Raw genomic sequence first — 11,821 nt, forward strand, 5'->3', positions numbered from 1 at the left:
TTAGGGGTGCAATGCTATAGACCACCAATAGGGTAAATTATTAATATAGTATAATACACTATTCAGTGCATAAGAAGACCAATATGTACATATATGCCCATGGTAGTGCTAGGTTCTTCTGCTGCACCTCCAGACTTGCTCCAATGCTCTGGAATGGAGCCCCCATCTGAAATAAAAACATTTAGCTCAGGCAGGATGGCCCTACTGCCACATTTAATGGCTTACTGGGATCGCTGGTCTTGGATATGCTGGAATTATGATGCACATTACACTTTGTATGACACATATTAAAGATGGTTAAGTGCTAATTATTCATGGACTGGCCACACTCACTCTAAAATCAAGCATTTGGAAACCCCCCTCTAAAAATCCTGCGTTTGCCACTAAAGCTGCTCCCCTCAGTCAGTCAGGCGGTCAGCTAAAATTGTGTTGCAGATTTAAAAGTTCTCATATTTGAAGAAGGTACAGTCTAGTATACTGCAGGATAATATTACTACACAGTAACAGGTAACATCCTTTTACCGGATTGTAGGCACCCTGTAGATGTGCCCACATACATCTATCCTCCGTGCGCTACAGGTCGCGGCACTCATAATGCGGTAGCTCAGTGTGACTCAGTAGCGCAGAGTGTCTTTTGTTCATCTTTTTACCTTCAAATGCGTCTTATTCGCACAAAGATGCACAAACAGCTTCTGCTGATTAAAATGATATGTGGCATGCCTATGTTCTCTGTGCGAGTTCGGGTGTATCTGCATACGAAATGCTACGTTACAGTGTTACAGCCACTTACACTGTAACGTAGTGTTTAGCATGCAGATACACCTGCAGACGCACAGAGAACATAGGCATGCTACTGAGTCACACCACGGCATGGCGTGACTAGAAGGGCTGTTTAACACGCCAGGAGGCTAGATGTATGTGGACCAATCTGTATCTGTAAGATCGTTATACTCTCATTGGCTTAGTTTTGTGTGCATTCTAATTAACGTTTCTATAATGCGATGGGTACAGCTTGTGACACTAAGTAATACATACAGCATATAATAATAGAAGTAGCAATGTAATCTGGCTTTCCAAAAAATACTGATATAGTCTTAGAGCTTAGTTGCATGCTTTCTAAGTGTTTAATTCGGTTCCAATATCAGGATCTGGGACAGTTTTTGTTCCTGGAATTATGAACACTTAATCCCAGTGTATTACAGGATTGTAGGTGCCCTGGTATAATAGAGTAAGGCTGGGTACATATTAGACATTATATCGTCTGATATATCGTTTTGAGGCGAGTTGGAAGGACATATCGGGCACATACAGGGGTATTCAATATGGGAGCAAAAGCATTGTTTTTGCGTTAATATCGGAGGTATGACGTCATTATCGCAGGTTTTACTTTTACACCGTATTCAATTTCAAAGACTTATCGCAGTTTTGAAAAGTCTTTGATAAAAAGCGGGGATAACTTTTCACCATTGAATAGGTGTCGAAAAAAAGTGCAGAATTGGGGTTTAGGGGTGCAGGCTTAAAAAAAATAGCCTGCACCCCTGGGAATGACATTTAAAAAAGAACTGTGTCAAAAAAAGTTTAAAAAAAAAAAAAATAGGGACACCCCAAAAAATTAATTTAAAAATTGGGGTGAAAAAAAAAAAATTGGGAAAAAATTGTATAACAATAGGGAAATAGGTTCAGGACTATTCTGCAAGTATGCGGCAGGTGTTTTGAAGAATAGAATTATAGCGGCAGGTGCACAAATGCAGAATTTTTAAAAATTTACTTTAGGGACTTAAAAATATGCTAGTACCCATTTTCATGTACCCCAAATTTGATGGGACAACTTAAAAAAACGAAAAAAATAACCTAAGTGCTCTTCTGCATCACTTCTTCAATGTCGGGAAAAAAACACCTGCTGCGGCTATTTAAATCCCCAACTTTCATTTAAAGGCTAAAACGGGGGTACCCATAGTGTTCCCCCATGTTTTTACAACTTTAGGGGGGTCTTACAATTTTTTAAAGGAAATCTTGCATGGTCTGGGGTGAGGGTTTTTTTTTTTTTTTTTTCATTCTTCACAATCCTGGGATTAATCTTTTAATATTAAGCTTCAATATTTTTGGGTGTTTGTATCTGACCATATTGTGTTGTGTTTATTGTGTTGTGTTATTTACAGTGTTGTGATTATATATTATAGCCTTTGTAGTTGTTTCTGTATTTGTTTACAAAACTCATAAATGTTGCTCTTATTGTCATGTAGTATGGTTATTGTAGGGATGGGGATATACTGTGGCTCTTCTGTGTCACACATACCTTACATTGGGGACACTGACATCCCTATATCTGTTTTGTAGCTCTCCATTGCCCATGAATGCAGTGTGTGTAAATGAGGACCATGAATCTGACTCTAAAACATCACCAGCTCTGCAGAAGAGGCCAAAGAAGGTATTTATTCAACACAAAACTTTTCTTTGTTGTCTGCCAAATATCCATGATACTATATAGCAATCTGAATTACCTTTCCACAACAGCAGTCCTCAGATCACATTAACACTTTTTTTATTTTTATTTAATGGCATATAATGGGCCTGTTTCTGAGTCACAATTCTGCCACTTTCTGTGAAAGTCCTATGGTGCCATCCGCCGGTATCCAGAGTTGGGTGCACCGCACCATATCCAGTCTACCAGCAGCGGGAGAAACCATCATCACTAGAAACAGCACTTATACTTTATCCGTGTTAGTGCATGAGATTGGACTAGAAATGGTTTGAACACTGCATACGCTCAAATCAGAATAAGTCACAACTTTGTCTATCCGCCCACTGGAGGCTACTCCTACATGTGACACGTGCCGTTTGGTAAACATCGAGAGATGTGTCCAAAATCAAGATCGCCTACGACTCAGAATCGGGCTCCATGTGTCTCTAATCTGATTCGTACTTTCATTATATATTCCTGATATATCAGAAATGTTAGGTAGAGGAATTGTACAGTAGAAGACTATGGGGGTCATTCAGACACGGTCGTTAGCGCCGATGCGCTCGGACCGGGTCGATGGCCCCCCACAGAGCATGCGCACGACGGCGCCGGTGCCGTTGTGCGCATGCGTGAGAACCGCTACGACCGACAGCGCCGGTCGTAGCTGGTCTCGATCCAAAGGGGGCGAGCTGTCGATGTTGATTGACAGCTCGCCCCGTTTGGAAGGCGGGCCGGGAGGGTGGCAGCCCAAACGGGGGCGTTCCCATGGGGACGCCTACCGTTTGGGGGCGGCCCCACTGACATCACTAGTGATGTCAGTGGAGAGCTTCCGGCTCAGACAGAGCCGAAAGCTCTCCAGGGCTTACGACAAGGGAGATCCTACCCTAGGGTCTCGTCGTAAGCCCCGCCATCACCTTAGGCGGTCGTAAGGCTGTGGGTGTTAATCCACAGCCTTACCACCGCAAAGGAGGACGTCTTGAATTTTCCTCCCCTCATTCAGACCGACCGCACGCTCTGTGCGACCGGCTCTGAATGAGGTCCTATATTCTTACAATTATGATCCAGTGTTGTGTCCAACCGGCGGCGGTGTGCCTGTGAGTAAAAATAGACCATAGTTATAAGAATAAAAGAGAAAAGTACTCACTGGAGTCAGAGCACTCAGATTAGTCTATGGTAGCAGGGGCGTATCTATAATGGGTGCAGGGTGTGCGGTGCACATGGGCTCCTGTGTCCATATTTTCTAATAGTAACCTCTCCGAGGTCCTGCGTTGGGTGTCTCAGCCCTGCACAAAACGCTGGAAAATGGCTGCCGCAGCTAGTTTCCCGTCATTTTGCACATGCGCAGGAGGAAATTGCCAGGAGAATGGCGGCTGCGACATTTTTCCGGCGACCTACGCATGCGCAGTAGTCTCTGAGCACAGACTATTACCCAGAGTCTACTGCTGCTGCGGTCGGCTGCCAGCCGCTGGGGAGAGAGGAGGGGGCCCCGGATGGGAAATGCACACTGGCCCCCTCCTCTCTTAATACGCTCTCTTAATACGCCCCTGTATGGTAGGTAAATGTAAAATATAACTTTTATTATTATTCTAATGAAAGCTGGTCAAACACACTGTATACCAAACTGCAGGGTTCAGCATACCCAAAGACAAAGTTGTGTTTTGGAAAACTTGACACAAGTGGGCTAAATATACATAGAAATAAGCAAAAGTGAGTGTGAATAACAAAGTATTTCATCTTTTTGCTTATTTCTGTGTATATATGTTTTCCACAGCTCACATTTACTTCTTTTTTTCTCATTTATCCAGTCTTGGGGACACTGCTCTCCATGTGTTTCTAGAGGGGACTGAAAGGAGCTGGCACTTAATACAAACTACAGGTTGAGTCTCCCATATCCAAAATGCTTGGGACCAGGGGTATTTTGGATATCGGAATATTCCATATTTTGGAATATTTACATACCATAATGAGATATCTTGGGACCCAAATCTAAACACAGAATGCATTTATGGTTTATATACACCTTATATACATTGGGCCTGATTCAGAGCTCACCGCTCTGACCAGAGCGCTCGCTCTGAATCAGGGCCCTCCTCCATGAAAATGGAGCGGCCTCCTGGCTGCTCGCATAGCTGTGGGTGACCACCCACAGCAAGACCATCGCGACCATCAGACTTGCGACGGAGACCCTGCGGTAGGGTCTCCCTTCCGCAAGCCCTGGAGTGATTTTGGCTCTATCAGAGCCAAAATCACTCCCACTGACATCACTAGTGATGTCAGTGGGAGGCAGGCACGCCCCCGGCCCGCCCACCAAAGGGGGCAAGCTGTCAATCAACATCGACAGCACGCCCCCTTTAGTGCGAGACCCGGAGCGATGGTGAGCCCATCGCTCGCCGGGTTTCGCGCATGCGCACGACGGAGCTCCCTCCGTCGTGCGCATGCGCAGTGGGGAACATCGACCCGCTTGCGAGCGTACTGCCGCTCGCGAGCGGGTCTGATTGACCCCCACAGTCTGCAGGTAAGTTTATACAATATTTTCAATAATTTGGTATTACTGGTATAACTGGTTTCTCTTTTTTTTGTATGTTGTAATACATAAGCTGCATACACACACAACGATTTTATGAACGTTTTTCTGGCAGATCATCTGTCAGATTTTTTAAAGTGTACGATTTTTTTGAACTACAAAAACGATTTTTGCATATTCCCTTAATGAAAATCGTCCAGTTGCTCAGTCTGACTGAACTACAAACGTGAACGCGCATGAACGATAATCGTTCATAGTTTTAACATAGAAAGTGAACAATTTTTTCAACGATTGAACGATAAACGATATCGTTAAAAAAATCGTTGTTTGTGTATGCACCTTAAGTCTCAACTAGGTAGCACATCCCATTAGAAAGAGCTAGGGTGTGCAGTCCAGGCCCCCCTTTCCGCAGAAATTTAATATATTATGTGTGTATATATATATACACACATGAAGGCCGAGACTCCTTCAATCTGGACTAGCACCCCGCCCACCTGCCTCTGATGTTTTTAATTAGGGACCCATCATTTACTGACTGCACAGAGCTACAGGTAAGACCTACATTTATTTCGTACTAATTTGCTAGTCAGTTGTGGGGTGAATTTTGGGGCGTGGGGCCCCTTGAACTGCTTTGGCTGGACCTCTTTGGGGCATCACCACTTAACACTTATTTTTAACACGTTATATCACTGTTTGTTTTTTGTTTATGTTACATCTTCACACATTTATATGTCATTTTTTCTAACACTTTCAACACCAAGCAGTCACTTTCAAACACCTAACACTTTACTGCTATTTTTTTATTTTATTTTGTGTGGTGCCCCATGCCCCGGACATGAACCCTCATAGTGTTAGGGACTTACACGATGAGGTTACCTTGACGCTGGTGGGTAAGCTCATAATTTTGGCAAAATTTATGCCAAAAACCTTGCATATTATGCATAATATTAATGGTTGTATGGTGCATCTGGTTTCTCTTTTTTTGGATGTTGTAATACTAAGTCTCAGCTAGGTAGCACATCCCATTAGAAAGAGCTTAGGGTGTGCAGTCCAGGCCCTCCTTTCCGCAAAGTTTGAACATGAAATTCATTTATGTTTCATATACACCTTATACACAAAGCCTGAAGGCAAGAATTTGTGTCTTAAACAAAGTTTGTGTACAGAGGGCTCGATTCAGACCTGCTCGCTAGATGCGTATGCAAATTTCAGCAAGGCAAGCGATCGCACGGCAAGGCATAAGCACGCCCATTATGTCTTGGTGTGTGATCATTCTGTATATGCAGACGCCCACCAGCCTGTCTTAAGACGTCCACTTGTGCACGTCCATCTCCAGCATGTGTATGCAACCATTTGTACCATCGGAAGCTAATGCAGCGCTTGAGGATGACCATACTCTACCATAAGCACTGCGTGCATTTCAGTGTAAAATTCAGCCAGGTGGCGTGTACTATGACGCTGCCTCTTAATTATTCACGCCTCTGAAACGGCGTTGAGACGTTCAGGCACGCCTGCGTTCGCACCTCCACTCCCCCGTTTCTAGCGGCCAGCCCCTGTCACCACTCACAAACTGGTTCTCCTGTCACTCATTCTGCCGAGCAGTCTATGCCTAGCAAGCGAACGCTTCCCGATTGTTCGCACTGGTTCGCGCACGCGAATTATAATGCGCACCCATGCACAGAATGCAAACAATCGGCTGGCTGCGTGTGAATGCTTCCTAGCGAACGGGTCTGAATCGGGCCTATTGCACCAACAAAGAGCAAAAGTTTCACTAACTCAGTCATGCTAAAAAAAATTATTTATTTCAGAATATTTGTATATGGGAGACTCAACCTGTATCACTTTAACAAAGAAGCTCCTCCCGTCTGCAACCCCTGATCATCAGTGTTCTTTAATTTCCCATGGTAGCTGGGCTTCCTTGCTGGTGCTGCAGAGCAGCCTCTTCTTCTCTAATGTAGATTTGTTTTATTTGTAATTTTGCAGGTTATTTTTTATTGAGGGATGTGTGCTGCAACTAGCACAACAACACACCAGGGGACGCAGCTGAGCAGTGTAGGAAGGAGGTTTCCAGCTCTACACCTTTAGGGAGTGAACTCTGTTCACTGCCCCAGTTCTGCTTGGGTTACCGCCTGGACCCGTGACCAGCCAATGCTGTCACCTGTTTAGAGGGTGCCGGCCTATTATGGCGGACGTCATCTTTTCGGATTTTTCTCATGGCTCCCCTCTTCAACCCAGTGGGGTCCCAGCACAGCCTGAAAAGGTTTTACTGAAGCTGGAAAGGCTTTTGCTTGGTCCTCACTGCCAGAATTGGGGACTGTGCCGCTAATTCCATCTATAGATGGTTCAAGTGGTACAGCAGTGGTCAGAATATCATTAGCGATTGCTAAAGATGTTATGGCTCATTCTTGAATAGAGCCCATAGTGTATAGCCCCAAATTGTCCTGATTTTGGCAGCACAGACCCACTTTTTGGGCATTTTCCCACTGTCTCACCTGTGGGCCAGTATCCCGCAAGTGTGGGGGATGGGGGTTTGGGGGCACGCTCTCTGTCACTTTCTGCTGTGCGCTGAATGGATGCTGCACGCACACAGTGCTGAGAGAGCCAGTGTGACAAACATTATCTGAGCTGGTGGCGTGACGGCTTAAATGACACTGGTGGCATGGCTTCACATTCCAAGTGGGCCACGCCCCATGTCTGCACGTGTACCTTTGGCGCACACGTGGCATCCCAATCCCATCCTCCTCAATGTTAGGAGGTGTATCTCACTTTGTGGGGCATTGCTGGGCATTCCCAATATAATGAAAATGTAAAAAAAATTACAAATATGCCTGAGATTGAGACCTAGGGCAGCCCTAACTATAAGATGAATACAAATTACATAAAATCTACAAAAAGTTTATTACTTGCTGTTTTGTAGGTGTCCTGCCCTCCAGTAGTATTCTTTCCTGCTGCTCGTCATCAGCTCCTCGTCGAGGGAGGGAGGGAGAGGGGCGGAGCTTCACTGAGTCACTGCTGGGCTGGCTGGGAGAGAGTGACCCGTGTGGGAGGGACAGAGGAGGGCAGAGGAGAGCTCCAGTGCCTGGTTTCCTGCGCACAGCGGCAGCAGCAGTGACGTACACTGTGACTGATTCACGTGACTCAACACAGCCAGTTAGCTGCCACATGCAGCCATTACAGATGGGGGGACAGGATGTAAAATCTGCGACCAGCGCCAGCTGCACTATACCTTCATTATAGTTCTAGGTGGACTGAGCAGTGCCCTCCAGGTGCCGGCGCACCTAGGCAGCTGCCTAATGGTAGCGCCGGCCCTGTAAACAGGGGGTGGGTGGCACATCCACAATGGCTCCATCGTAGTGCACCTGAATGGCCAAACGTGCCTACCCTGGCCCAATCGCAGTAGAGCAGCCTCATGCGCAGCAACAACTAGTAATTAGTAATTACTAGTTGTTGTTTCTCCCCATCCTAAATAAGTATTGTAAAGCTGATATCTTACAGTGTGAGTAATGCATGTATTACCATCATTGTGTTGTTCCCCAACAGAAGAAGAAAAGGAAAAAAGGCAACAAAATCTCACCGGAAGACACAAACAAAGATCCTGGTGATGGACCTGGCCACCATGTACTTCTGCCGTCTCATGAAGAAAATGGTGAGAGGTGTTGGGATCAAAGGCAGATGTGTCATTGTACATGTTGGGGATTTGTATGGTGGTGGCAGATGTGTGATTGGCCAGTCACTCTACTTGAATACCATCTAATTATGTGTTTAAGGCCATATTTGGATAACTTGGACACAGATGATCACTTAGTGCTCAGGGTGAACATGTGGATCTGTCCATCCATAGAGAGTATTATTATTATTATTATAGATTTCTTGCATGATACATACTGGGGTCACTTGGTTAATGTTGATTGCAGTGGTGGTTTTGAGCAAATATAAGTATACCTAAATTGTCCCTAAATTCTATCTGTAATCTGAGTTATGTATATTTACATGTAAAATAAATCTACAGTGATAAATGCAGACACCATGACCAGTCCTCTGAGACTACCAACAAGACGGGTCCAAAAATTTATAGCTTTTTCTCACCTTTGCTGACAACTGAAGAACCAACACCTGGTAACCGATATACAGTATAATTGAACTGCAACACATAGACAAGATAGTGGTCTTCTGCCCTTGCTGCGTCTTTGGCTCAGTTTTTATGAATTACATACATTTTATCATTGTTTTTCTTTCTAGAACTTCCAATCTCTCCTGCACCCCTAGGCTTGGCCATTCCTTCTCCGAATTTTCCATCACGATCTTTACCTGTTTTGGCTCCGATGAATATCCACCCAATTCAGGCTGCTGGACCCCCTGCAGAATATCACTCTGACTCTGCTGAGTCCATGGAAGAAATCCCTGTAGCCCAGACTCATCTTGGCAGTTCTTCTATGAGTGAAAACCAGTTTATCTCCCCGAGGAGTCCCAAAAACACTGCAAGCGAATGTGAACATGGACTGAGGCAAAGTTATCATTGGCCTATTAACTTGCAGAAGTTCGAACTTCTTCCAAAAGCTCCATCTATATTTGTCAGTGAGAGCAGCGGAGAACCTTTATCCAATCCTCCTGACATTGATCCCAAAGCACAAAACAGTCACTGTATACGGTACAAAAAGATGTGGGCGGCAAAGGGAAAAGAAGGAGAGCAGGTTCTTTCCATCTCAAATGCAGAAGTTTTTCCCACCGCAAATACTAATCCGTAGCTTAATTCTTCTTTTCTATGAAAACGTATAACCATTTTTTACTAATAAAAACCTTTTATAAATATAAATTCAGTTGTTTAATTACACAATTTACGCATAAAGTGCTGAATTATTTTATTATTATAATGTGTGTCGTATATTCATTCAGTTGTATTTGCTGTTGATTGGACATCACAAAAATATTTTGCAGATATGGTAAATACAGTACTAAGGGGTATGGGGTTAGGGCGCCGTGACAGCTGTGAAGGGCTGTAAGCTGAATGATACTGTAGCTACTGCTATCACTTTGCTTGTGGACTCAGGGCCTGATTCAGCCTTGGGAATAGAGTAAGATATGGCACGTTACTGATCATCTTGGTAAAACCATGCTGGTGGGGCAGATGTAAAATGTACAGAGAGATTGGTAGGGAGGTGTCCAAACTGACATAATTTACAGTGTAAAGATAAAACTGTCCAGCATTTGTGGGCTACATGCAAAAGCAGCCAGTATTTACCCTACATGTACAATAAAAGCTTGGTAAATCTGACAGTGTAGCAGCCCTCATAGAAACCTATGGGGCTGTTTTTGTGGTTGGAAATAGAGGGACAGAGGGATGCTTATCAGTTTTCAGGGGATCCCTGCAAAATCTGTTTTCGGGGGATTTTCCAACAATATAAATTTAATAAGTATATCCCTAAATGATTAAAAATGTAAATATGCTAAACAGTACAAGAGGCATAGCAACAGGACTCAAGTTAGTACAACGTGCTAGTTCAGTCTACTTCAGCCAATCTCAGTATTTATGGGGCTAATGTTAATATTAACATCCTTTTGGGTATTTAAGAAAATAGAGTTTATGACAAATATATGTAATTGGATTCAATTGCAAAAGAATTAGTATTTCTAAAGTAAAACTAAGACCTCAGGAAGCACATTTGGGACCATTCATTTCATCTTCTGTTTTATCTGAAATACTGCTTGGTGTAGCTTCTGTCATATACTAAGCATTATAGTATGGGAACATTAAGTTTGTCTTTATTGCATTTGTTATTGTTATCTGTTTGAATGTTTCTTCCATCAGTGTAAATGTTTGTTCCCATATGGAGTTGCATTGAAAGTAGAAGATGACTCCTGATGGGTTGGGTACGGAATCCCGGCGGTTGGGAAGACGGCGGTCAGAATACAGACAGTGGCATCCTCGACATTCAGAACCCCGATGCCCAAAGGTAAGTTGCCTAACCCTAACCTTCCGCAGCCTAACCCTAATCCTTCCCCTAGTGCCTTACCCTAACCCCCAATCCTAAACCTAACCCTTCCCCTAACCCTAATACTTACTGACGGGATGCCGGCGGTAGGGATCCTGGCGCCAGGATTCTGACTTCTGGGATTCAACTACATACCCTCCTGATTACTAATAAAATTGAAGTCCAATTTCAGGTTGGAAAATGCTGCTCCAGCTCCCATAAAGCAGAAAATGCACCTTCACGCCTTTTGATTTCATTAAAATAATTATCCTGAACCATGAAATGACATTATTGCATGTGGTTGCAATATAAGGCACCTTCATGTGGCTAGGCTACACTTAGCAAGAACCCACCTCCTCCAATCAGAACATTTTGAACACCTGCAGACATGCCGGACAATTACATCTGACAGGTTAATTTATGCAAAAATAGGTGACCTTTTTCTACTTCAGGGTCCATAGGGTATCCACAGGATACCTTGGGGTATAGGTGTGACGTCAGTCGCTGGGCACCATAGAGTTAAGCTTTTCAGCCTCCCAGGATGCACTAGGGTCCCCCTCCTATACCCCGCCCCCGAGCCAAGGCACCTCAGTTTAGTTTGGTGCCCGGCCGGAGTCGGGTGCACCTGTCGGAGTGGGGACTAGAAGAGCCCCTGAAGCTTTCTTCAATGCAGCTGTGGCTGCACATCTGGATGTACAGCATGGACAGTCAGTCCTGACGTCCATGCTGTCTTCCCTACACCCCTGCCGGTACCAGAACGCCGGTACGGATCCGGGGATGCTGGTGAGCATCTGGGGTCACAGCTAGCGGTGACCCCAGATGTTCCGGACCATGGCCGGATCCAAGGGGGACAAAGGTAAGCAGCGGGGT

The 11,821-nt window shown here is 44.5% G+C and overlaps 1 protein-coding gene across 4 annotated transcripts in view; it reads left to right on the forward strand.

The window, feature by feature from the left end:
- ZDHHC1 (zDHHC palmitoyltransferase 1) overlaps positions 1–9,795 on the forward strand; it is a 44,451-nt gene extending 34,656 nt beyond the window's left edge. For all 4 annotated transcript variants that reach the window (XM_088471853.1, XM_088471857.1, XM_088471855.1 and 1 more), the window contains exons 10-12: positions 2,338–2,428; positions 8,523–8,628; positions 9,222–9,795. In XM_088471853.1, coding sequence (XP_088327979.1) covers positions 2,338–2,428; positions 8,523–8,628; positions 9,222–9,727 — 703 coding nt within the window. In that variant the 3' untranslated portion in view covers positions 9,728–9,795. The remainder of the gene's footprint in view (positions 1–2,337; positions 2,429–8,522; positions 8,629–9,221) is intronic.
- Positions 9,796–11,821: the final 2,026 nt, after the last annotated feature.

The sequence above is a fragment of the Taudactylus pleione genome, unplaced genomic scaffold (genome assembly GCF_031769625.1).
Source record: "Taudactylus pleione unplaced genomic scaffold, aTauple2 ptg000117l, whole genome shotgun sequence".
NCBI lineage: Eukaryota > Metazoa > Chordata > Amphibia > Anura > Myobatrachidae > Taudactylus > Taudactylus pleione.